This window comes from Terrapene carolina, unplaced genomic scaffold (genome assembly GCF_002925995.2).
Source record: "Terrapene carolina triunguis isolate 2854851 unplaced genomic scaffold, T_m_triunguis-2.0 Scaffold93, whole genome shotgun sequence".
Taxonomy (NCBI): Eukaryota; Metazoa; Chordata; order Testudines; family Emydidae; genus Terrapene; species Terrapene triunguis.
Genome location: NW_020664444.1, coordinates 7,528,242 through 7,553,072, shown reverse-complemented (window position 1 = coordinate 7,553,072; position 24,831 = coordinate 7,528,242). Strand labels below are relative to the sequence as shown.

At 51.7% G+C, this 24,831-nt stretch overlaps 1 protein-coding gene across 1 annotated transcript; it reads left to right on the top strand.

Annotated features, from left to right (window-relative positions):
* Positions 1-2,404: 2,404 nt before the first annotated feature.
* NT5M (5',3'-nucleotidase, mitochondrial) lies at positions 2,405-14,508 on the top strand. Its single transcript, XM_024205278.3, has 5 exons — positions 2,405-2,677; positions 7,423-7,523; positions 8,283-8,343; positions 9,972-10,086; positions 11,135-14,508. Exons 1-5 carry the CDS (start codon positions 2,405-2,407, stop codon positions 11,290-11,292), a joined length of 708 nt encoding a protein of 235 aa, XP_024061046.1. The 3' UTR covers positions 11,293-14,508.
* Positions 14,509-24,831: the final 10,323 nt, after the last annotated feature.

Sequence of the window (24,831 nt, the reverse complement as noted above, 5' to 3'; positions counted from 1 at the left end):
GATTAAGATGTAGTCTTATCCTCCTTTGCTTCTCTCTGGATGCAAGAGGCCTATTGATCCAAGCTCAAATCATCCTGTTGTAACTGTGTTAGTTGGTGGAACTCTGGCGAAGTTTCCGTTTGCTCTTTTGCTGTAGCAATAAGGTGTAAAATCTTATCTTTTAATGCAAGCAACGTAGACAATCCCTGATCTTCCAACACTTCCTGCCCATTTAAGTGGCATCTTATATATTTGATTAAAGCAAAATGGCTTTTTGCTACAGTTTCACTGCAATTTGTTCCCAGAAATGCCCAGAGAGTCACAGATTTCTCTTAAATGCTCATCCTTTAGCTGGTATAAAAGTCCTCCTACCTCCATGTGTAGGTCCTCTAAGTCCATGGTTTTCAACCTTTTTTCATTTGCGGACCCCTAAACAATTTAAAATGGAGGTGCAGACCCCTTGGAAATCTTAGACACAGTCTGCAGACCCCCGTGGACCCCCGGTTGAAAACCACAGTTCTATGGTAACAACAATCTTCCGCGGACCCCTTAGACATAGAGTGGGGACCAACAGTGATCCGCAGACCACAGGTTGAAAACCACTGCTCCAAGTCTCTCCCAGCCATAGGGCTTGCAAACAATTACATTTCCCCTGGCAGCTTTTCCTGGAACAGTGTACTCCTGTTCTTTTAGCAGCTTCTAGGTCGGTTCCTCTGTCAGGGAGGTCAGCCCATTGCAATTCAGCCTCTTCTGCTTGTGCTCACCAAATACTACAATCCCAGACTAGGGGCAGTTTTAAAATTGGAGTTTTATTAAGCAGTATTACATGCACAAGCCTCATTGCGGCTCAGTCCCTCCAGAGCGCACACACCTCTGCTGCTGCAACAAGAGCTGTCTCCTTTTGATCCCCTCAGCTCAGCAGACCTTCAAGCCTTAAAGGGACAGGAGACAGGTAAATCTAACCCTGACATTCCCCTTCGAGTGCTACATTGGGTGTGCCCTCATGCAAGGCAGGAGATGAGAGACGATCCGGAGGTGTGAGGCGATTTGGTACCTGTAATTAGACCAAGAAGCATGGTATAGAAAATGCTGAAGAAAAGGGTTTGAGCCTGACCATCAACCTGGATCCAAACATCCCCAGACTTTGGGAAAGCTCAGGTCGGGATCCCATCTTGCACCTCGGGGTTTTCTTTAGAGGTCTCCCATCTAAACACTGACTAAGCGCCAGCCCTGTTTACTTTGTGGGGTCTGACAAGAGGCCAGCCCCAGGCGTCACTAGGGCTTGCTAAAGATAGCAACGAGACCTTTCACTTTAAGGCTCTATTTCCAAAAATTCCTGCCTGGGTTACCGAGAGACCACTAAAACAACAAGGAGTCCGGTGGCACCTTAAAGACTAACCCATTTATTTGGGCATAAGCCCAACGAAAGCTTAGGCCCAAATAAATGTTAGTCTTTAAGGTGCCACCGGACTCCTTGTTGTTTTTGTGGCTACAGACTAACACAGCTACTCCCTGATGAGAAACCACTGAACACACAACACATGCAGGTGCCCAAGCAAAACAGGGCCTTGCCCTGGGGGGGGGGGGCAGGCAGGAAGGGGTGAGTAGAGGGCAAGGGGAGGGAGCAGGAGGCAGGTTGGAGAACAAGGCAGCTTGGTGGCGGGGGCAGCATGGAGGCTAGACACCCAGAGGGGCGCGGAGAAGGGGCTCTGCACTGGGGGAGGGGGGGGGGCGCGGAGAAGGGGCTCTGCACTGGGGGCGCGGAGAAGGGGCTCTGCACTGGGGGCGCAGAGCGAGCTGAGGGATGCGATATGGGCAGGGAGCGGGGGTTGCGCCAGGAGCTGCCTTAAAGCCGCACGCTCCCCTAGCGCCGAGTCCCGGCTCGCCCCTGGGCCGGTGCCGCTTTAAGGCGGCGCCCGTCCGTGGGAAGAGGAACTGGGGCGAACACTGCCGGGTTGGGCGGCGGGCTGCCGCAGGGCCCAGGGCAATAGCCAGGCTCGCTGCTTGCCCGCCCGGCTGCCTTGGGACGGGGCGAGGGGCTGGGCAGCAAAGGGCTCTTTGCAAGGCGCGCTCCCGTGCCCCAGCTGTGCCCCCCCCTCCCCGCCGCCGCGGGCCAGATGTGCCCCGCGCTGCGCTCCCGTGCCCCAGCTGTGCCCCGCGCTGCGGAGGCAGGGGCAGCCCGGCCCCTCCTCTTAGCGGCTTGTTGGCCGCAGAGGGCGGCATTTATTCTGCGCCAGGATCATCCGCCGCTAGAGCCCGGGGGTGGCCTGGGCTCCCCCTCGGTAGCATTGGGGCGGCGGGAGATGGAGCCGCGCGGCTTGCCTGGGAGCGGGGTGCTTGGGACCTAGGTTCAGCTATGCCCGTCATGATATCCCCTTGATCCGCCCCCCCCCCCCCCCCCCCCCCCCCCCCCCCCAGCTCAGCCATGATTTTACTAAGCAGCTTTTTGCACCGGCACCGCGGCCCCTTCACAGCGCTGGGGCTGGGCAGGGCGCCCTGCTCGGGAGCCCGGGCGTGCAGTGCCATGGGCAGGCCCCTGCGCGTCTTGGTGGACATGGACGGGGTGCTGGCCGACTTCGAAGGCGGATTCTTAAAGAAGTTCAGGGCCAGGTTCCCAGAGAAGCCGCACATTGCCCTGGAGGATCGCAGGGGCTTCTGGGTGTCGGAGCAGTACGGCCAGCTGACCCCTGAGCTGAGTGTGAGTCAATGGATTCTCTCCCCCCCCCCCATTATATTGTTATTCTTCATGATTTGTCTGACACACAGACTGTAAACTCCCCTGGGCAGGGGTGGTTGTCTTTATTTGTCTGGGCATCATCTAACCTAGTGGGGCCCTGATCCTTGGTCGGGGTTCCTACAGGCTACAATAATAAGAAGAATGATTAATCATAATTTATATATTGGGTTTTCCGTGTTGATTTTTTCCCCTCCTGAAATTAAGTGGATTTTAGTGCAGATTCTTGCTGCAGGCTGTCTTTCTATTTTGATCACTTCAAACAATTTATTTCAAAATTCCAAAGTAGTATAGTCCAGATTTTCCTCCCCAGTTATAATTTCCAGTTGAGAACATGCTGTATGGCTTAATGCAAATGCTGCAACATTGCATTCAACAGTTGCCTTCATCTCTAGCTGTATTGTTTAGCTTCTCAGCAACAACACTCTGACCATGATGCAGCAGATTAGTTGAAAGCAAACCAAAGCAACTGACATTTCAAAATAGCTGAAATCATTTCCTTTCAGGGCTTATTTAAAACAACAACCTTAAAACCCTTCTGAAAAATGATGTTGGGTTGTTTAAAACTTTTACCAGTTAAAACCTAAAGCCAGGACACTCTCTTTATATTGTTCTTTAGCCAGTATCCGTGCATTTGGTTCTGCAGAAACTAGGGCTCTGCCCCAGAGAGTTTACAATCTCACGTGGGAGTTGACAGTTTAATTCAGAGATCGCGTTTGCACGTGACAAAATGTGTTTGAAACAAAGAAAAGGCTTCATGTCTCTGATGGCACAAATGGGTACAGTGTGGTGAACAAATGTAGGCCCGAAATGGTCCTTACTCAGGTGAAACCCTCATTGCCTTAAAGGCGGACAGAGCAGGGCTGCAGAGGGTGGTGTCTGGTCTGTATAGCTGGAAGGAAAGCCACCTGGAATTGGTGGGATACAGGGAAGCCCCTCTGTTATGAGAAGGCTGATGCTAAGTGTATGAAACATCTCAGAAAAGATATATTAGAATTGGAAAAGGTGCAGAGAAGGGCAGCAAAAATAATGGGGGATGGAACAGCTTTCGTATGAAAGATTAAAAAGACTGGGACTGTTCAGTTTAGCAAAGAGACAGCCCGGGGCGGATATGATCGATAGAGGTCTATAAAATCATGAATAGTGTGGAGAAAGTGAACAGGGAATTATTTACCCGCTTCACATAACACAAGAACCAAGGGTCATCCGATGAAATTAACAGGCAGCAGGTTTAAAACAAACACAAGAAAGTACTTCTTCACACAACGCACCATCAACCTGTGGAACTCATTGCCAGGGGGTGTTGTGAAGGCCAACAGCATAACTGGGTTGAAAAAAGAATTAGATACGTTCATGGAGGATAGGTCCTTCAATGGCTATTAGCCAAGATGGTCAGGGATACAACCCCATGCTCTGGGTGTCCCTAAACCTCCAAATGCCAGTAGCTGAGGCTGGACAACAGGGGGATGGATCACTCGAAATTGCCCTGTTCTGTTCATTCCCTCTGAAGCCTGTGGCATGGCCAGAGTCAGGATACAGAACTAGATGGACCTTTGGTCTGACCCAGTGTTGCTGTTCTTATGTTCTTATGATAGTGTGATTTCAGCAATGGTTGTCCACTACCATGTGTTCCCAAGAACTTGGGTGTATGGGGTGTTCATGGTGTTGGGTTATCTCATTGTATCCATCACATTAACAGACATCACTCCTGTTAAAACCCACACACTCTTGGGGTGAAATCCTGGACGTTATTGGTAAAACTTCAGTGGGGCCATGATTTCCTCCTGGGTTCCAGACAGTGCCCAGTTAATATTGGAGAAAGGGAGTCAGGCTGTTTCTGTATGGTATTTGGGCAACAGCACTCGGGATGTTACGCTCCATTTGGGACCACATCAACAGGACGATATTGACAAATTGGAGGGAGCTCAGAGAAGAGCAACCGAAGTGATCAGAGAGCTGAGAGGGGATCAGCTTTGGAGGGAAGAGTAAAAGTGCTAAATGCCCATAGCCTGATAGCCTACAGAGTTTGGAAGGGTGTTAATTCCTGGGGGAAGGGGTGATTCTATACAGTTCCTGGGGATAAATAAGATCAAATAAGAAAAGGAAAATGTTGGGTGAAGATCAGGAAGCGCTATTAAACCAGGAAAAAGTCTCCCCAGGGAAGTGGTAGAATCTCCAGCCCTTGGACTTTTAAACCTCAACCGATCAGAAGAGCACTGAGCACAGGAACAATCCTGACCTGGCATGAGATGATCTGGCAGGTGTTTTTCCTCACTAAAGGCTTTGCTCTGCTCCCATTGAACATAGTGGCAAACCTCCTATTGACTTTGGGAGCAGAGCCGGCTCCTGCATCCCCAGTACAGCAAAGCACTTAAGCACATGAAAAGGTTAAGCACGTGTGCAAATGCTTTGCTGAACCGGTGCCGGTCTTCTCGGATGTCAGCTGTAGAACGATGATTTATAGCTTTTAAATGTTCCCCCCACTGGTATAATGCACTGTAGTTTGAGTTGTGATGTACATTATTTTAGCTTAATAACCTGTTACAGTATCTGCTCTTTTCACATGGACAGGGGGATTCTCGGCAGGCTGCATTGCAGCCCTATGAGTTGCCTTCACTTTTTATTTTTTTAACATGCACTAAGATGTGTAAGAAGGATTGTTTCCAAACCACTGGTGCTACTTGAGTCTTCTGCTGCCCTTCAGCTCCCCTGGAGCAGCGGAGTGATGGGATTTCTGTTTTGCTCCCTCCCGCCCTTTTAAGTGGGTGTATTCGGCCCTCCCACATTCAGCGTGACTTATCTGACAGGTGGATGGACTTTGCTTTGGTGCTCTCCAGCACTGAGCAATTAATGCTTAGGGCCAGACTGTGGCCCAACTGTGCAAGGGGGTATAGAAGACTTAAGGCTCCTCTGTACTCCCGTGCACTAGAGACCTAGATCGCAGGTAGCAGTGCTGGAAGCCGGACCGTTACATCCCCCATGCAAGAGGGTGGGAGTGGACAGAGTGGTGAGGAGGCAAACCCTTGGCTCTGCCACCACCCAATGCACAGGCTGGGATAGCTAGGTATAGGCCTGACACATGGTACTTCTCCCTGAGAGCAAAGGGGAATCTGGAAGGCAAAATATGACTCCCAGATTCACACCTTGCCTTCTGATCTGCTCCAGGGGAAGCAGAACAGCCTGGTGCTTGGAGTTCATGACAAAGCCACAACCGAATCCTTAAGCAGAACTCAACCTTCTCTTGCTCCTGTCCTGTTAAGCCAATTGCTTATGGGTGAGACCTCCAGAATGTCCCATTTCTCCCCTCCACCAAAGGATCCACATCCAGGCAAAACAATTCTGTGACTGTATAGATTCATGGTCATCAGTGAGGATGAACCAGGGGTGTGGCTGGCATGCACTGCAGTATTCTCTGCTTCCCACAGCCTATAGGTCAGGGCAAGTAGAGTGTGAGAGCAGCCCTAAGGCTGCTCTAGCTTACATGGAGAACCGGGCACCCCTGGACAACCCCAAAGTACTCCAGAGCACAAAAGTGGCTTAAAGCTACCTTTGCCCCTCTGATTCTGCCCAAAGCAAAGAAGCAAAGGCCCTCTGTGTCCTCACAAATCCTTAATTGCACAGCTACCTTCAGAATCTTTCAAGGCTGCTTCTGGGTTGGTCCAGTTGGGTGTCCACACAGTTTCACAACTGCTTCCTCCGGCTGGGGCTGAGTGTGCTGCCATTGCCCAAGGAGCTCAGTGCTCAAGCTGGGATCTCTATGCACAGACCATCACAATGTTCTTTTTAATCAGGGGAAGTGGGATTTTTCTTTAATTTAGGCCTGGCTCGCATGTTTCTTGCCCCTTGCCTGGATCAGTAGCTCGGGAACAGATGTGATTCTGTGATCTTCAATCAGTGTGGTGCAAACCTCTTCCTCTGAATAGTTGATCAGATCCAGGGGGGCTGGCTGTGGGGTCTGAAAGAAGCAACCCCACAGCAACGACAAGCTAGATGTGCAGACACACACTCCTTCCACCTTTTTGTTTTTGAGCATGAGACCCCAAAAGACTGCTTTCCTTAACAATCTAGCAATTTATGGCAGTGCAAGGACTTACAGGTGCACAGAGTATGCCCTGCTCTCTAGATCCAGCTACAAGGTGTAAATTACAGGCAGCTCCCGGTCTCCCTTGTCCCAGGATTCTGCTCCAGGCGGTCTGTATACATGTTGCCTTTTTTCCCTGGCAGCGTTATAACGAAGTGCTCAAGCCCTTGCCCTCAGGGACTCTGGCTCATGCTGAATTTGCCTTGCTCAGGAACTCACTTGACTGGTATTTTTTAGAGGGACCCTTGAGGTTAGAGGGGCAGCTTGCCTTCCATAGCACCTTGCCCCAATTGGGGCATTTTGGTTACTACCTTAGATTCTTTCCTGGAGACAAAATGTCCCCATAGCACCCCGTGCTGAACAACACTGTAGTACAGCAGATTTGGGAAGCTAATCTGCTTCAGATGGACCTACGTCATGAGAGTCAGATCCAGGGTTTGGGAGAATTCAAGTTTTGGTTCAGGACCCTCTCTCACACCTGCTGTCAGACCCAGGCAGCCTCTCGAACACCTACCATCTTCTTTCCAGGGGAAGGGTTGTCAGAGGGAAAAAATGCACATGGCAACTCAGGGCAGGGAGGAGAGGAGCAGGATGGGCTGTACAGTAACTGGGATGTTTGCCCTTGCAGGAGAAAGCAATCAGCATATGGGAGTCAAAGAATTTCTTCATTGAGCTGGATCCAATCCCAGGGGCTGTGGAAGCCGTGAAGCAAATGGCTAAGTTGGAAAAGTGAGTACACGTTCACAATTGTTCATGGGAGGGGGTCTGAGTGCAGCAGGGCGTTTGTGCTCTAGGCTTCTGCCGCTGGAGATCTGGTGGTTCAGATTCCGATGGGTGAAAATGAATGTGATCCTAGTGTCTGTTGCAAAGCCCTCACGTAGTTAGGTGCAGCTGTTAATCTGATGTACAGCCCCCTCTGCTGTTCCAGTTCTGGGACTTCTTTTAGGTGGGAATTGAACTGCATTGGCAGAGCTCTGGAGAGAGCACTTTTTGTTAGTAATAAATGCGCGCGTGCACACCCCCCCGCCCATAGATTCGTCAAAGCACTTGGCAAGACAGTCCGTCTTGGTTTGCTGGTTGTTAGTGAGCATAAACACCACATGAATGGAGATTTCCAGTTCTAATATCTAGGCCTCTCTGGGACCTGCCTGACCTCAGGTTTTGCCTATTCCTAAAGTAGGAGCCATAGTTTCAGCAGAGATTTTGCTAAGCAAGTTGTAGCACCCGAGCCCTCCTGGTGTCTGCCTTCCTAGTGCCCTCTCTTGGATGTGTGCCTGTGTTAGTTACCTCAATGCCCACTCGCCAGAAATGCTTTTTCGTGCAACCCTATTCAGTGTATGGCAGCGAGTTCCAGTCAGGGCCTGGTGTCTGTGTAGCAGCGACCAGACTATTTAGGGGTACGTCTTGGATCCTAGGGTGCTTTTAGATCTAGAAAGGGAATTAAATTGGTGCGTTTCCCCACTCGCGCTCTCTCTCTTTTCCCGGCAGCACTGACGTGTTCATCTGCACAAGCCCGATCAAGAAGTACCGTTACTGCGCTTATGAGAAGGTAACCAATGAGTGAGCTCTGTGAAATGGAGTGGGTGTGCTAGCCCTGGGTCTGGGGCAGGCAGACTGGGCCCCGAAGCACAAGTATCACCCATGGAATATACAATCTGTTGCTGGCCAGTGTGTTTCTCCAGCCCCACCCCCAATCACTGGAGAGCTCTTCAGTAGTAGCTGGTCAATCACACTGCAAGGTCAGCGCCTGAGTCTTGTGCTTCCCAAGTGATCCCAAAGCACTCTAAAGGCTATATATACCAGAACCACTTCGTTCACCTCTAGGAGGCAGCCACCTCTGAGATGGAATATGGCAGCTGTCTGACAGAGCACAGTGACGCTATGTAACAGTTTGGGACAGGAAGTGAAGTATATGCTCTCCAATTCAAACTGCAGGGGAAGTTTAGATAGGTAGAAAGCAATTACCCAAGGACCGGTTGGCAGGGCTAATCCTTGGTATCGTCAGTAACCACATATGAGAGTAGGGATAGCCTTGTGGCAAATGCCCAGGTCTGGGGAACCAGGACGCCTGCGTTCTAGTCCTAGCTCTGCCCCTCACTTGCTATGCTGCCTTAAGGAAGTCAGCTGACCTCAGTTTGCCCATCTGCAAAATGGGGGTGGATTCTTGCCTATCTCACAGGAGGCACTGCGGGCCTTAACTAATTACTGTTTGTGAAGTGTGCTGAACTCCTCGGGTGGAAGGTGCTATGGCAGGCAGACACTATGGTAATTATAAGCATGTGGGACCTTTCATCACAGTCCCGGAAACCATCGGTGGTTATAGCATGAGACATTTCTCAGGTGCTAGCAAGTGGAGAGCGAGCGGAACAAACAGGAGATCCACAGCTGGGACCATGTTGGATGCAAGTTGGAGGGAAATCCGTGTCCTTTCTGGGCCATTAATACTGTTACCCCTTTTGGCCCCAGCCGTTAGCTACAGTTAGGAACCCTGCAGGTTGTTTCTCTCAGGAGGAGACGATGTTGGAGTCAGGTATCTTTGTTTATAAGAATGTGCAAAGTCCTGTTCCCCATAACACAGTAGGAATCAAACAGCAGGAGACAGTTTCTTTGCTCTCAGCTCCAAGCCCCTTTCTCTAGCCAGTAACTCAGCTCAAAAGCTCTCCTCTTAGCTTTTTCTCAGGGCCACGCAGCCAATGCCTCTGGAGCTGTGTCTGGTGCTTCTTTGCTGCGTTCTTTCTCTGCTTCTCTGGTTCTTCTCTCTCCCACACAGGCACACCCCTCCATGGTCCACCAGGTAATACCCAGCGAAAAACCCTCCACTCACCCAGCTCAGCTCCCTGAGCGGCATCACAGCTAGTGACAAGTGCCTTTGGTTTGGTTTGAGGCCTCTATTGTTTCTTGCGTTCATCCCAAACCCAGGGTGGCTGCTACCCTCAGCAGTTTCACTGAGGTTTGTCCCAAACTCTAACAATGTACTTGGCAGGGTGTCTTCCCACCCCTGCCCCTAGAGCCTCCTGTTGTTCCTTACCTTTGTCTTTCGCTAGCAAACAAACGTCAAGCGCCCTGTGCCTGTGGCTGGTATTTGATGCTGCCTTTCAGCTGATCTGGGGCCATGCTGCAGCTGAAGCCAGCCTGCCCTACCTGCCACACTAACTGCGCCACCCCCTTGCTTTCCAGTACGCCTGGGTGGAGAAGCATTTTGGCCAAGAATTTCTGGAGCGGATTGTCCTAACGCGAGATAAAACTGTGATCTCTGGCGATCTGCTTATAGACGATAGACCAGATATAACAGGTACGGGAGATTGGACGCAGTAAAGGTAACCGTATGGTACTGCTGGGGCAGGTAGATTGGGGTTGTTCCCCTGCCTATGTGTTTTGTTTACTTTATGGAACTTTTTGGCTGATGCTGCATGCCTCATGCATGTCGGGCTCGAGGGCACCTGCTGTGCTCCCAGCTACGTTGGCTGTAATGTTTTTTCGGGCTGTTATTATTGAGCAAGAGTTGCCAAAACTCCTTGCACTGCTGATGCCTGCCAGAGATTGGATCGGCATTTTCTTAGAGCCCAGGGGTGTTTGGTTCTGGGTCAGCCCAGGGTGGAGAGAGGGTCTAGCAGGGAAATCCGGATTCAGAGCTGGGCCTCCCCACGGTGTGGATGGGCAAGTCTAGTGAGAAGGACAGTGGGCTGAGACTCAGGAGACCTAGGTTCAGTTTTTGGTTCAACCTCAGGCTCCCTATAGGACCTTGGGCAAGTCACTTAGAGGTTGTGTACATGGTACATTAGTCTGCACCTGCAAGGTGTCAATTCTAGTGCACACTAGCCTGTCACGCACTAACTGGCCCGTGCGGACCCTGCTGGTGCGCACTAACAGTTCCCTAGTGCACATTGATGTGGTCCCGTTTCAAACAGTACGGCGTTATTGTGCACTAGGGAACTGTTAGTGCACACCAGCAGGGTCCACACGGGACACACTAGTACACCCTAGAATTGACACCCTACTGGTGCAGACTAATTTACTGTGCAGAGAAGTCCCTAATCTTCCCTGTGCCTCCACTCCCCTGCCCATGACCTGGGGATCGCACTTCCCTACCTCCCCCAGGGCTGTGAGGATGAAGTCCGTTAGCAGCTGCGAGTTGTGAAGATACCACAGCAAGGAGGACCAGGGCCGTACCGAGCTAGATGGGGTGTGTTTGGATATGGGCTCATCTCTGATGAGATCGCAGGCTGCTGGAAGTGCGACACCAGCACACGGACCTAGTACCTGGCCCAGAGCCCCATGCAGGGTCATGATGGTGCTAGGAGGCCCCTCCCCTGAGCTGCTTTGCTCTCCCTGTCTTTCAGGAGCCGAGCCGAACCCCAGCTGGGAGCACGTTCTCTTCACAGCCTGTCACAATAAGCACCTGCAGCTGCAGCCCCCCAGCAGGAGGCTCCACTCGTGGGCCGAGGACTGGAGGGCGATCCTGGACAGCAAACGGCCACCACCCAGCCAGGCCATTTAAAGCGACAGGCTCCTGAGGCTGCCCCCTTAGCTGAATGGAGCGCTCTGTGGTGTCCAGCTCCGGGCTGAAACCCACAGACAGACAACCGTGCTGGGCAGAGTAAGGAGCGGGGCCCTGGCAGGGAGAACAGGGCCAAAGGGGGATCGTGTTCATTAAGCTAGAGGCCACTGGGCCATGTGTGACTGGGCCGCCATGAAGCAACAGAAGGATTCTGGGCCCATCCCACTACAGGAAGCCCTGTCTACCGTGTGTCTCTTTTGCGCCCAGCTCTGTTTATCTAAGTGGCATCTTAGTATTGGCGTCTGTAGCCACTGGTGACCCCAAATGTAGCGTCTCCGATGGACTCACCTCTCCGCTTGTTACCCGGCGTCCCCTGGACCCGCTTAGTGGTGCAGATTAACTTTTAAATACGCCCCCATCTGCATTGAGTTGGAACACTGGATCAGCAGTCAGTACTGTCCTAGGGTTTGCCCTAGAGGACTGTCAAAATCCTTCTTCCTCCACCCATCCAGACGCAGAGGAGCGGTCTTCCCTTCCCTCAGTCCCCAGCCCAGCTCTTCTTCGTTCTTTGGCTCACCTGCTGTCACCACTCCAAGGGGAGCATCTTCCTGCAGCAGCGTTTGCTTTTCCTCACAGCTGTGAATGTGCCTGCCGGGACTGCCTTGCAGGAGTGCATGGGGGAGCATTGTTAAACCAGGTGCAAATCAGGGTCACGTTACTGATTGGAGGACTGGGGCAACCCCACTTCGATCATCGGGGACCCGCATCAGCTCTGCTACTCTGAGAGGCTCAAACTGATTTTGGCTGTAACCCGGCAGCACCGTCTTTAGAAAGAGCTCGGATGGCAGCCGTGCATTGGCGGGGGTCACTGGAGGGGGAGATGAGCTTTCACAACTTCTCCCTCATTCCAGACGAGTGAGGCAACGGCTCTGGCCCAACATTTACTTCCCCTATAGATCAGAGGTGGTGGAACAAGCCACACCCCCTGGCTTGAAGTGGTTTCCATTGTACACAGGGTTTACAGTTCAGTTCAATGGCCACCACTATAAAAATTGTTCCAGGGCCCCTGCAATAGATAAGAGATTGGGGAGCCCCTAATTAGCTTGAAGTTATCCATGGGCTATCACTTCCCCTCCCCCCACAGTGGTTTTGGAGGCTCTTCTCCCCTACTCAAGACATAACTCCTGGGATGGTTGGGGTACTTCATCACAGCTGTTAACTCCAGAGTGCAGCCCCTTGACTTGAGATGGTCCGTGTCACACGGCTGGCCGGCCTCTCGCAGCTGTGCGGCACATCAGGGATCATTGTTCAGCCCAAGCACCAACAAGTGGCTCTGCCATCCCATTAATCCTTTCCCCAGAGGCTGGCTATTCGGAATGGGGCAAGCTAATGGGGCTGAGAAGAGAGAGGTGGATAAAATAGGCATGGTCTAGCCCGAGAGGTGCGGTTAACAGCCCGAGCACAGGATGGGGAGCCAGGAACTCATGGGTTTTCGTCCTGGCTCTTCCACTGATCCCCTCTCTAGTTACAGGCAAATCACTTTGCCTCCCTGTGCCCCCGCTTGTATAATGGAGATGTCAATACCTCTCGGGGTGACGAGGGGCTGGAACAACAGCCAGCGTCTAAATCTTTGAGGTGTGTAGGCTATTTCCTACGCACATTGGGAAGGGGGGGGGGAGGGGAGGAGCTACGCTAAAAGACATTGCGGTAGCCACAGTTCATCACCGGGTGCCCGAGTGTACTCTTTGGGACTGAAATATCGACCAGCAGCAGAGTTCGGAGGGCCCAGTGACCGTACGCATTGATAAAGCCAGAGCCTGGGTGGGCCTCAGCATTGGAGTTCCACAGCAGAATGGACAGAACCTGCCATTGCAGTTGGAAGAACCAAAAGCTCAAGGCTGCGCTAGTTGGTACCTCTCCTCCCTCCATCAGACATCCAGAGAGCAGAGGGCCCTGCCAACACCACAGACCTTTACTACAGACCTGCTGCTTCAGAGAGGGGCTTCGTTAAGTGGTGCAGAGCGATCTCGGAAGCCCCTTCCCTCTGCCAGGCTCATCCTGCTCTGTGTCCGGAGCATAGATTACCACTCCTGAGACCCACGGGCATTGCCTCCTGCCAGCGGAGTCCGGCTGGCCAGCCTGCACATTCCATGCGATACTCCTGGCAGTGAAAAGGAGAACCTCCCCCCACCCCCCAGGAATGGGACCTGTGGGTTCCCCTAAGCTAAAGGCTCCCAGGCAGGAGGGCAGCCAGGTGTTTGCAACTCTTGGCCCTTTGCCTGCAGCAATCACTCTTCCTGCGATCAATCTTCGCACATTTGGATTCCCCACCTCTCTCCTTAGCAAGGCTGTGAAAAGCAGGTAAAGCCCGAATGGTGCATGAATAAACTGTGTCACTGATTACTGCGCAGTTGGCGTCAGCGCGTACCAAGGTCTCTAGGACCTGGACGTTGCACTGAACAAAGATGATGCTTCAGGATTTTGCCCTTCCTCAGCTTTTACCGCTGGGGCCAAACCCTAAGCTGTCGTGGGGAGCCATAACTGCCGCTCTCCTTGGATTGCGAACGCTCACGTCTCCTGGGGTTTGGGCCCCTGTCTACAATGGGAGTTCTGCCTGCCTGAGGGAGGGCTGCAGGATTAGGTCCAGCTTCTGTGTGTTACAGACTGGAAGGGCTGTCTTAAAATTTAAACCACTGTGTACGCTCTTGGGGTGACCAGCCTGGGGCCCAGCGAGGTTGAGCGGAGAATAGTCTGGTTTTACAATAACTTCTTGGGATTCAAGGCTTTGAATCCTGAACTGCTGAGAGAGATCTAGACAGCTGCTGCTCAGTCCGAGCAGTCATTTATCAGCGACGTGCGGCAGACGAGCGTAGCTGGTGGTACCTCGCCCTCCAAGGGCATTACATTTTTTTCAGCACTGTGTTTGTTTTGTTAATTGTCCCAGTTCTCCCTCTCAGTCCCATCCACACCTCTGGGCAATGCTGTTATCAGGAAGGGGGTTCTAGGGGGAGGATAGAGCTAACCGGAGTGACAGCTGCTATTCAGCATTAGGGCCCTAGCAGAGGCTGGATTGGATGTTGTGCTAGGCTGGGAGTGTGACGTTGCTTTCTCCTTGGTTGGTTATTTTTTCCACTTTTGAGGACATAATATTAAGAGTGAAATCAGAAAAGCTGGTTCAGGTTGGTCCTGTCTTACAGCGACGGCACTTGGAAGAGGAAGATGTTTCCAGGGCTAACCGCCCTGTTCGTCTTCTCTCTCACACCCACCCACCCCTGGCTATAAGCTGAACTGTTTGGACCATATCCTCGGGTGTGTAAATCAGCATAGCCAGTGAGGTTAGGGGAACAAGGCCAGTTTACACCAGCTGAGGATCTGGTCTTTAAAATGGTTACACTGGTTCTGTTGCTCAACTGAGATGCAGAGAAGTATTTTTTTTTTTAGATTTACAGTGTATAACAGATCCACCCAGGATCCTTGCACTAAATATTCAATTTTGTTGTCATTGCAGTTTATATGAAATAGGGTTTTAATATTCCTGGCACCATACTAACCGTAATAGAGGGGCGATTTTACCTCCAGGGCTCCGATTACTCTGAAGAAGGGTCATGTGGTACTAGCAACACGCCACCGACCACTGCTGCTTTCTTTTGGCAACTACATCCTAGCCCATTCGATGGAATCCCTGTGAACGGAAATAGGGCTGGTAGGAGGCTATGATTTCTGTCCAGCATCTTGCAAATATGACTGGCAGTAAACTAACCAGTAAAAGGCATTACGCCGGGGACGATCGCTCCAGAGCACGGCCGAGCGAAAAGCACTAGAAAGCCACGTCCCGTTATGTCAGAGAGGTACGTATCATACAACAGGGAGGTAGGCAATGCAATCTCCTGGTTACATTACAGAGTTGGTTGTCAGAACTCCTGGGTTGTCTTCCTAGTTCTGTCTGTCTGTCTAGGGTTTGGTACTTTGCCCATTTCTGGGATATCTGAGCATCTCTGCCACAGACTCGCCAGGTGACCTTAAGCAAATTACTTACCCATTCTGTGCCTCAGTTTCCTCATCTGTAAAATTCGGCTAATCCCACCTACTTCACAGGGGTGCTGTGAGGAGGAGTTGGACAACGTCATGCGCCTTGAGAGCCCCAGTCAGAACATGCTCTGTAATTTACCATTAACGATCAGCTCCCTGTCGGATAGGCACAGGAATCAAATTGGGGCAGGATGACCGTTTTGGGGGGCCCAATCCAAGGATGTTGTGAAAATGCTTATCTTTACAGCAAATGCTTCTCGGTTCCCTGGACATCAACAGAGATGGGTCAGGACCAGACCATCTGCCCCCGTCCAAATCCAGAGATGTTGGGTTGTCTCATTTCTAGTCACCAGTGTTGGGTGGGTGGATGGGTGTATAACATATTGTGTGTATCCTACGGGGCATCTACTGGATACAGCTGCCATACATGGAGAGACTGAGTGGGCGAAACATCCTCTTTTACTCATTCCTACTGAAATGAGGAAACATGACAGGTGGTGGCCATCTGGGCCAGTCTGGCACATCCCAGGGAGTGCTAAGGAGCGAGGCCAGAATCTGGAAGGTTTTAGCTGCCTGAAAAATACAGCATGAACCTGATCCCAAGCCGGTGGTGGAAACATATGGAGGGACTTGCCTCAGGGCCTAGCCGCTCAGCGAGGCACCAGAGAGTCTGTCGCACACGATGAGAAATGGGATTTACTTGTAAAACTAAAGGGTAGAAGTTCAGCTCTGGGGTGAGTTGGTGGTTGTTCCGCTCCCAGGCTGACAGGGCACTGAGCATTAGCCCTTGTGTTGATTTGACTGAATTGGAGGAAGAGCAAGAGGACGGGGGAGCTCTCCTTCAGGGTGTCCTGGTCAATGGACCCCCATCCTGGCAGTTATCAAACAGTTATTCTCCAAAGGTTGGTGGGTCTCAGTCCCGATGGTCAAGTGTCCACATCACATCAGCACTACTGACACTTAACCGCTCCCCTGTTAGCAGGCGCCGAGGCTTGAATGGCCCCCGGGGACCGAACTCCCTTCACCCATCGTGTCGGTAGCCAAGATTGAGGTGGCAGCGTGGAGGACGGATGCATTAGTGCTGTGGCTAGATATCCGATCCCAGCCATCACGGCTTTCAGTGCAGCGCTAAATTCACTTTAAAGAGAAAATTAAATTTGAGAGAGAGCTTTTTGCTCTTCAGGCTCAGCATCCCTAATTAAATAGAACAAGTAATGAGATTAAAACGAGGTTAGTCAGTTCGCAGGGGAGCAGAGATACCGGCGCAGAGATAGTGGAATTGAGGGCATGTAGCCGAGGGCTGATTAACCCGTTTTAGCTTTGAGAAGTATGTTCCTGGGCATTACCAGCACTTGGTTATAACCAGCTAGCTCCAGTGACTGCTTCCAGGTCCCTGTTTTGAGGGCCAGATTCTGCTCTCGCACCAGGGTAAGGAGTATCCCCTGAAGGCAGTAGTACTGCAGGGGTGTAAAATAAGTGGGGAAGTCAGGATCAGGCTCCATGGCTCTGATTCTTATCTCCCATACACTGGTGTCGGTCACTGTAGTAAATGGAGTGGCACTGCAGGAGGTGAGATCAGAATGCTTCAAATCAAAGCCAGCTAGCCAAGCAATGAGGCCCCACTGTAGGGCCCATGGGCGTATGCAGGTGTCTTGCCTTGGTTATGTTGGGATTTGTCAGTTTCATGTTTTGGGGCTGTGAGAAATGATATACAAGGGATGTGAAAACAAAAGTATGGAAAGAGACTGTGTCTGTTGATGAATGGATGCATGTACCTGTGGCCGTGCGGCAGACAACTAGACACAATAAACAGATAAACCTGGATCTTGTTGTGTATCAACCACCTTACACTATGGGATGTAGAGGGGACAGGAGTGCAAAGGCGCCTCTAGGATGCTCAAGTCCAGCCCTTCCCAAGGAGCAGGAAAGACTAATCCTGTCCTTTAGATGGGCCAAATCTTTTTTAGTGCATGGGAGAGATGAGGGGAGAGATGTGGAGCAAAAGGGACAAGCCCCTCTTGTCATACATGGACCTGAACCTCTTGGGGCAACTTGAACCCTGGTGTAAGCAGGTGCAGCGCCCATTGTCCTTTGTGGCAGTTGTGCCTGCTTTTGCTGGGACCCGATCTGCCCCACAGCTCAGAGTGCTGTGCTATCCCATCGGCCCCAGCTTCTGCCAGCCACAAGAAACCTGCGGTGCTCACGAGTTTCACAGGGTCAGATCCTGAGCTGCTGTAAGTTGGATGTCAGCGCATTTACACCCGCTGAGGAGCTGGCTTAGGCAAGCCTGTTCTGCAGAGTGCGTGCAAATAAAGGTTTCCAGGAATCCTTAATAGTTCTTAATCCTTCCTCCCAAGCCTTCCCTGCTACCTCCTTCAAGGTGGACAACACCACCATCCCTGCCTGTCACTCAGGGGTGTAACCTGAGCATCACCTTCAGCTAGGGTGACCAGATGGGATGAAGAAAATATCGGGACACATTGGGGGGGGGGGAAGAGGGGCCTCCTGCCGGCGGAGCAAAAAAAAAAAAAAAAAAAAAACCAGGAGTGCAAAATATCGGGACAAATTGCGTCCCGACCAGACATTGGTCGGGACGCAGGACAAACGCCTAAATATCGGGACAGTCCCAATTTTATCGGGACATCTGGTCACCCTACCTTCAGCTCAGACCTCTCTCTAGGTCCTCACTTTCAGGTTGTCTAAACCTTGCCAGGTCTTTCTGCATTACATTTCTCAGACCTTGTCTACACTTGCAGCGGCACGTAGGGGACACGTGGCTACACGCTGCAGTAAAAGGCAGGCTGCTTCCACACTTGTAACTACAGCGTAGCTACCCACGGCGGTGAAAGGCTCTGGCAGGGGGAGGCGGTGGGGAAAGGCTCTGGCAGCAGGGAGACAGTAGGACATTAAAATAGCAGTGTGGACGTGGGAGGCACGGCTTGGGTGTGTAGAGAGCTGTAGGGCATATACTCTAGCAGGGCTCAGGCATGTAGGGCACTCGACTCACCTAAGCTGTCTCACCATCTACACGGCTCTTTTTACCATGCTAGCTGGGTGTGCAGCGTCTGTACTCTACATGCCGGTGTAAGTGTAGATGTACCTTAAGATACGGTCTTTTCTATCCATCCAGACAGCCAGAAGAAACGTCTCAGCCACTGCAACACCATCTCTCTGACCTTGACAAATGCCACCTTGCCCTACTTGTATCCATTGGTGCAGGGACCACTCTCCTAGCCGGCCACTTTGACCAGGTCACCCCCTCTCTTTGCAGCCCTCCACTACCGCCCCCTTCTGCATCGCATCAAACATAAGCTGCTTGTCTGGACTTTCAAGGCCCTTCCCCGCCCTACCTACCTTCAAGGCCCTTTCAAGGCCCTTCTCATTGACTGCTGAGAGGTTGATTCCCAACTCTGCTCAACCCAGGCCAGCCTTTAGTGGCCTCTCATTCCGTTTTCAAACAAGCATCTTCATGCTTTCTCCCCTGCTGCCCTCTTGCTTGGGAGGAGCTCCCTGTAAACCTCTGCATAGCTACTTCCTTATCTTCCTTAGAACTCTCGTTTTCTGTGCTGCCTACATAAACACTCGCCAGTGCCTAGGCTGCTTGCGAGCTGAAAACCACATCCCAGGGGCGGGTAGTTATTTTTTGTCAAGGTCCAAATTTCTTGGTCAAGGTCCAGACTCCAGAGAAGAAAATAAAAAAAAACCCCAACAACATGGGCGGCGGGTGAACGAGCCGTTGGGGGAGGCTAGCCCCTGGCCCCTCCTCCTGTGCCCAAGGCCCCATCCCTCCCCTTCTGCTCCCCCCTGAGCCAAAAGCACACACCCTCGTGGCCGCTGGCCCCCCTGTGCGCCCCCAGCCCCAGCGCGCCAGGTGGGCAGCCCAGCCCCAGCGTCCCCAGCCCCGGAGCACCAGGCGGGTGGCGTGGCCAGAGCACCCACTACCCCAGCGCCGGGCGGTGGGCCTTTTGAGCGCCGGCCCCAGCCTCTCAGCCATGGAAGAGCGCCGGGAAGGGAACTGGAAGCAGGCAGGGGAGGCCTGGGGGTGGAGCATGGGTGGGGCCTCACCAGGCTGTTTGGGAAGGAACAGCCTTCCCAGGCCAATGATACCCACCGCCCATGCCCAACAGTAATGATAATAAGTAAATAAAAAGATTTCGGGGTCCATTCAAAAGCATCTGGCGGTCCGGATTTGGCCCATGGTCCACCTAGTGACTACCCCTGCCCCATCCTGTCCTGCTGACCAATATTGTCTCAGTGTTTCCTTGTACTCCCCCGTCTGTCTGGGTGTCCATCTGTCGTCTCTTGAGTTGTACTTAAATTGGAAGCTCTCTGGGGCAGGGTCCATTTTTTTTTGTTTTCTGTCTGTACAGCACTTGCAGGGTGGGGTCCCGGTGCATGATGCGGGGCACCTTAGCCGCTATGGCAATACACATAACATGATCATTCGAGCCAGAAATGAGCGTTGTGGGTAGGTGGTGAGGGGGACGAGCTATGCAGATTGCCACTGGTATTACCTGAGGAACACGGCTGGGCTTGCAGCAATGCTCCAGGCCGCTTCCAGCTACTTTGCTCCAGTGATGCCCCTGCTCTATTTTAAAGCAAGTTCTAGATCTCAGCTCATATACCCCTCCTATGGCAGGGACAGCTGATTCTCCACCGTGTCTGGGACTGCACATTGCCACAAGGTGTCGTCAGTTACTTATATTGAGCAGGTGTAAAATCTGAGCAGAATTTTACAGCTGTTTAGCCCAGGTGTAAGTGACGACACCAAGGGCAAGCCAGTGAACGGCTGCGTTTTTCCACCATGGGGGGGAGCGGGGGGGAGAGAGACAAACCTTCTCCCAGCAGGTGGCGCTACAATACCAAACTAGACATTTAGCACAGCAAATGGTGCTGTGATCAAGACTAGTTTTCAAGAGCACTTGCTAATCAGGGGGGGTTTGGTGGCCTCCCCGGGCTCTGAGGCAGGCCTTTTGACAAGCTGCTGTTTGTCTGCAGTGTGCAGCCCACTGTGTCAAGTGGAGAATGTCAGGAATGGATTGGGGTCAAGGAGATCAGGTCAACTGAACATCCCCCCAAGATGGCTGGGAACTTAGGTTACAACTGTTTGATTGCTCTGTACAGGGGACAGGATCCAGGCTTCGTGGAAGGAGAGGCTACTTGATGGCAAGGAGAAGCAAGCTGCCCTCATACCAGGGGCAGTTCTTTCTCTCTTACCCTCACCCCCATGCCAGGTCCTTCCCCTTCACAACAACGTCAGCAAAGACAACACGTGGATCATGGTTGTTCATTCTGGAGGCTTCTGTGTTTCACTGAGAGCTGCTACCATGAGACAAAGACATATGAAGGTACAGGATCCAACATCTCTCACCCAGCTGAGATATACTGGGTCTGAAGCTCCAATTTTGGTCATTTATGTTTAGAGAGAAATCAAATCCGATGCACGGCCACAGGAATAGATGCAAATCTGCTGCCCTTCCATAGGTCCTTTTAATGGAAGATCTGAAAACCCAGTACCCTCATGAGATAGGGATCACCTCACTCACTACTGAAATGCAGCCACCGCTGGGGTGGGACACAAAAACAGTGCTAAACAGTTCAGGGCAGGATGTGAAGGACACTATATTCAATTGAAATGATACAATAATCCAGGGGGTGATGTTTGGCCGGGGCATCAGGATTAACACCCCACACTCTTTAGAGAAGTTACATGGGATCCTCACTTCATCATCTCTACAAGATAGCACCTCTCCAGTAGCCACTATCTGGGATGCTAAAGCCAGTCCCAGCTCAGAGGGGGGCGGGGGTGCCCTGTGCTTAAATCACCAGCACCACTTCCTATGGTGATGTGTGTTCCATAGAAGTCTCCCGTCCAAGTCCTGACCCATCTTGCAAGCCCTAATGTGAGCACAGTCCAACGTGATCTCACTTTGAGCCGTACTGAGCTATTGCCCCACACTTACTCACTAGTAACGTTTCTGTATTTCATGGAGTAATGATCAAACATCTCTGAGTCTGGCTTAAATCAACGAAAGGTAGGAAATTCCAGGATAAGCAGAAAGGGTGTGGGGGGAGAAAGGAATAAGATGTGGTGTGAGCAGGCGCATGGGTGAAGCCAATATCCTCACCCAGAGCAATGGTCAGCAATGAGTGAAGAGCTGCCCTCCGTGCAGGGAGCATTCTGTTTGATGACAGACTCCTGAATTCAGAGTGCTGTGCCCACAGCAGCTAGTACCAACGCCCTGCGGTACTGAAACATCAGTGGGAAAAGTGAAAGAGGCAGAATGAGTCCCTGAGAAACAAGCGAGGCTCAGAACAAGTGGCAGATCCCAAGACAGCTCTGCAAATCCTTGGGCGTTTATACTGTCCTGGAGGGGATGAGGGCGCAGGCCGAACTAGAGGTTCTTCCCAAGCTCTGGAGAGAAGGTTCAGCACAGCTCAGTTGGCAACTCAGTTTGGAACCAGAGGGGTAAAATTCTGGTCAAATCCTGACCCATCCAAGAAACACAAAGTCATCATGAGCCCATCTCCATGTTGTTTCCTGCTAACAAAACTGTGCTGTGGACCATGTTCTTGCATCAAGGTCCTGGGTCAAATGTGACCCTGGGGAGAGGCTGTCCTGTCAGAGTGGAGCAATCTTTGCTGTCCATGTGGGCTGTTAAACTGACTGCTTAGTCCTCTGATGTAACTGTAAGTGTCCACTAGGGGAGGCTATATGCTCAAATGTTACAATCTTGGAACTTTGCTCATTCCCGTAGACACCTGTTGCACACGCTCCAGGAGGAAGGAAGTGGATAGTTTCTTCCAACACTTTGTTCCCATCAAACATTTTATGGGATTCCCTCAGTAACCGGCTGGGGTGGGGGGGTCAGGACAAAGGGAACCCCCTTTCTTGTATTCCAGCCTTATAATTTATTTGTCACCTGGAGGGGCAGGATGTTTAATCGAGGCACTTCTGGGCCTCCACTGTGATATCTGAGCGTCAGCCATCTACAGACAAAGAGAAACAGCTGTACATCAGCCACAGCGCTATGGCACGTTTCCATGGGTCCCAGCAACATATGCTGCCCGCTCAAGATCCCTTCTCCTCCAACATAAACCATGACAACAATAATAGTGATTGCTTAATGCTTCGCTGTTCTATTGCAACTTCCATTCCAAGGATCTCAGAGCACTTCACAAATACTAATGAGCTAATTGGAAGCAGATAGGTTAGTAATGACAGCGGGATGATCCAGGAGTTAGAGCGACACATTCATGCATCCTCTAAAGATTCCATTTGGACTGGCAAGGAGTCTGGCTTGAGAATGCTTCCGAGCCCCTGTGCACCTCAGATCCCTTTTCTTGCATTGACCATTAGGCAGGTGAATTTTGCCACCCCTGTGAAACCTACCCTCGAGGGGGAGAAGGGAGGATATTGCCCCAGAGGGACCGAGGCTTTTGCCTCATGGCTATAATTACTTTATGCCAAGGGGCGATCTCTCTCCGAGGGCTGCATACAGTTGTCAGCCCAGGAGAGGTAACCTAGGGCGGTCCTCCATGCGACCTGCACTACGAGGCCACCATTAACACACACATGGGATGTTTTATGTACTTCTCGCAATGACAGGTGTAAACACTAAGGGTTTGTCAGCTGCAGCAGTTGCTACTGACCGCCGAACTGCTAGGAGAGACACAGAAACAAGCCAAAACAAAAACATGCAGCCAACCGCTAAGCAAGAATTAATGAGCCTTGCAGTTCACCCTGAAGGCCGCCTGGCTTGTGTGCTGGCGTACCACCAGGAGGGCGGATTCCAAAGGTGGTGATTTCACTGAGAACGCCTGGGTCAGGGAGTTCAATAGGATGAAAAGCAGGTAAACACACCCACTCAGGTGGGAGAGAGAGAAGTGTGGATCTGAGATGAGGTGGGTTGAGGGCCTCGTGCCAAGGCAGACAGAGGTAAGGGTCACTTGGGACTGAATGCAGTCCACATGGGAAGCCTGTTGGATTAGCCCCTTGGTGGTCATGCAGGGAGCGACTGGTGTGTTTCTAGGGTTCACACTGAAAGTGTCACCAGAAGAACTTTGCAGAAGATAGTGGTAAAGCTCCTATTAAAGTGGTGTTGATAGGCAGCCGTAAGTCTTCAGGCTAGTAGGATTCCTATTCCGGCAGGTGCTTTCCAGACACAGAGACACGGCCCTTGCTCTGAAGCACTTGTAACCGGAGAAGCCCGACAATGTACAGGAGGCATGGGCTAAGACAGAATAGCTACACATTCTACCCTCCCTCAGATATCAACCCCCCAATGACCCTGTGACCCAGACACTGACCACAGGCTAACTACTTGTTAGGGGAGGTCTAGACTGCAATCAGGAGGTGGAATTGCTGCTGGATCAAAGCTAGCGTGTGTTACAATAGCAGTGAGGCACCAGGAGCACAGGCAGTTGTATGTGACCCTGGGTACGTACTCAAGCCACTGCCCCAGATTCACTGTTGTTACTTGAACTCGCCTTGATCTATGTCGATTGGGTATGTCTGCACATGCTGGAGTCACCCTTCCGACTGCAGTGTAGACATACCCTAAGTGTCACCGAACTGTCCCTTGAAGGAGGAGAGGGCCTGAGGGGGGAGATCTGCTAGGGCTTTCCATGAGGACAGGGCAGAAGGCATAAAGACAGCTGTGAGAGATACTGACCAGCAGGTGCTCAGCGTTGGCGTTGCTGGCGGAGCAGAGGTGGGGAGCGATGGTACGCAGCCAGGAGCCGATCAGTGGGGAAGGGCAGAGTTATGAGGTGCCACGAACGAAGGACAATAAATGTAAGCTGCGTGTGATGGAAGAGGAGTCAGTGGACCTGGAGGGACTCCGAAAGGGGCAGGGTCGGAACCACAAGCAGAGAAGAGGCTCTCAGCGGCTGGGTTTGAAGCAGATGGGATGAGGGCGAGGTGGGTGTCCTGACAGAGATTACAGTAGTCAGGATGGGAGGGGAGGAGGGCCTGGGAAAGATTTTTAGTGGGGCGCACAGAGAGAAGAGGGTGGGTCTTAGAAGAGTTATGGAGGAGGAAGCAGCAAGACTTGGACAAGGTCTGGATGTGAAGGAGGAGGAGGAGTCAAAGCTCTGGGACAGGATGGCGGGAGCCTGGTCAGGGCGGAAGTATAGCTCTGCAAGTCAGCGTACAGAGAAGGTAGCTGAGATCATGATGGAGAGGCAGCTAACCAGAGACTGGAAGAAGGCAGTGGGCCACTCTCATTAGGCAGCAGTGACTTTTGGTAATGAACAACTCAGTACAGATTTGAGAACTACTGGCCACTGATGGTATATAGTTTATAGCTAGCCTGTCGTTTGTCAAGGGCGTTGAGCTTACTGGATGCAAGGTACTATCATATAGACTGTAAATGCCAAGGGTTATTAGCACCCTCAATGCCTCTCATTGAGAAATGGAGTTGAATCTTACAGGGAGTGGCAGAGTGAAGGAGAAGAAAATCTGGTCATCGTGAAGGGCTCCTTGTTCATTTCCCTCTGGGGGAATGG

Bases quoted from the DNA above. Each gene is read 5' to 3' on its own strand.
- NT5M (XM_024205278.3), top strand. From the start codon at position 2,405: ATGATTTTACTAAGCAGCTTTTTGCACCGGCACCGCGGCCCCTTCACA. The intron at 8,344-9,971 runs GTAACCAATGAG...CTTGCTTTCCAG, and splicing joins GTTACTGCGCTTATGAGAAG to TACGCCTGGGTGGAGAAGCA. The intron at 10,087-11,134 runs GTACGGGAGATT...CCTGTCTTTCAG, and splicing joins CGATAGACCAGATATAACAG to GAGCCGAGCCGAACCCCAGC.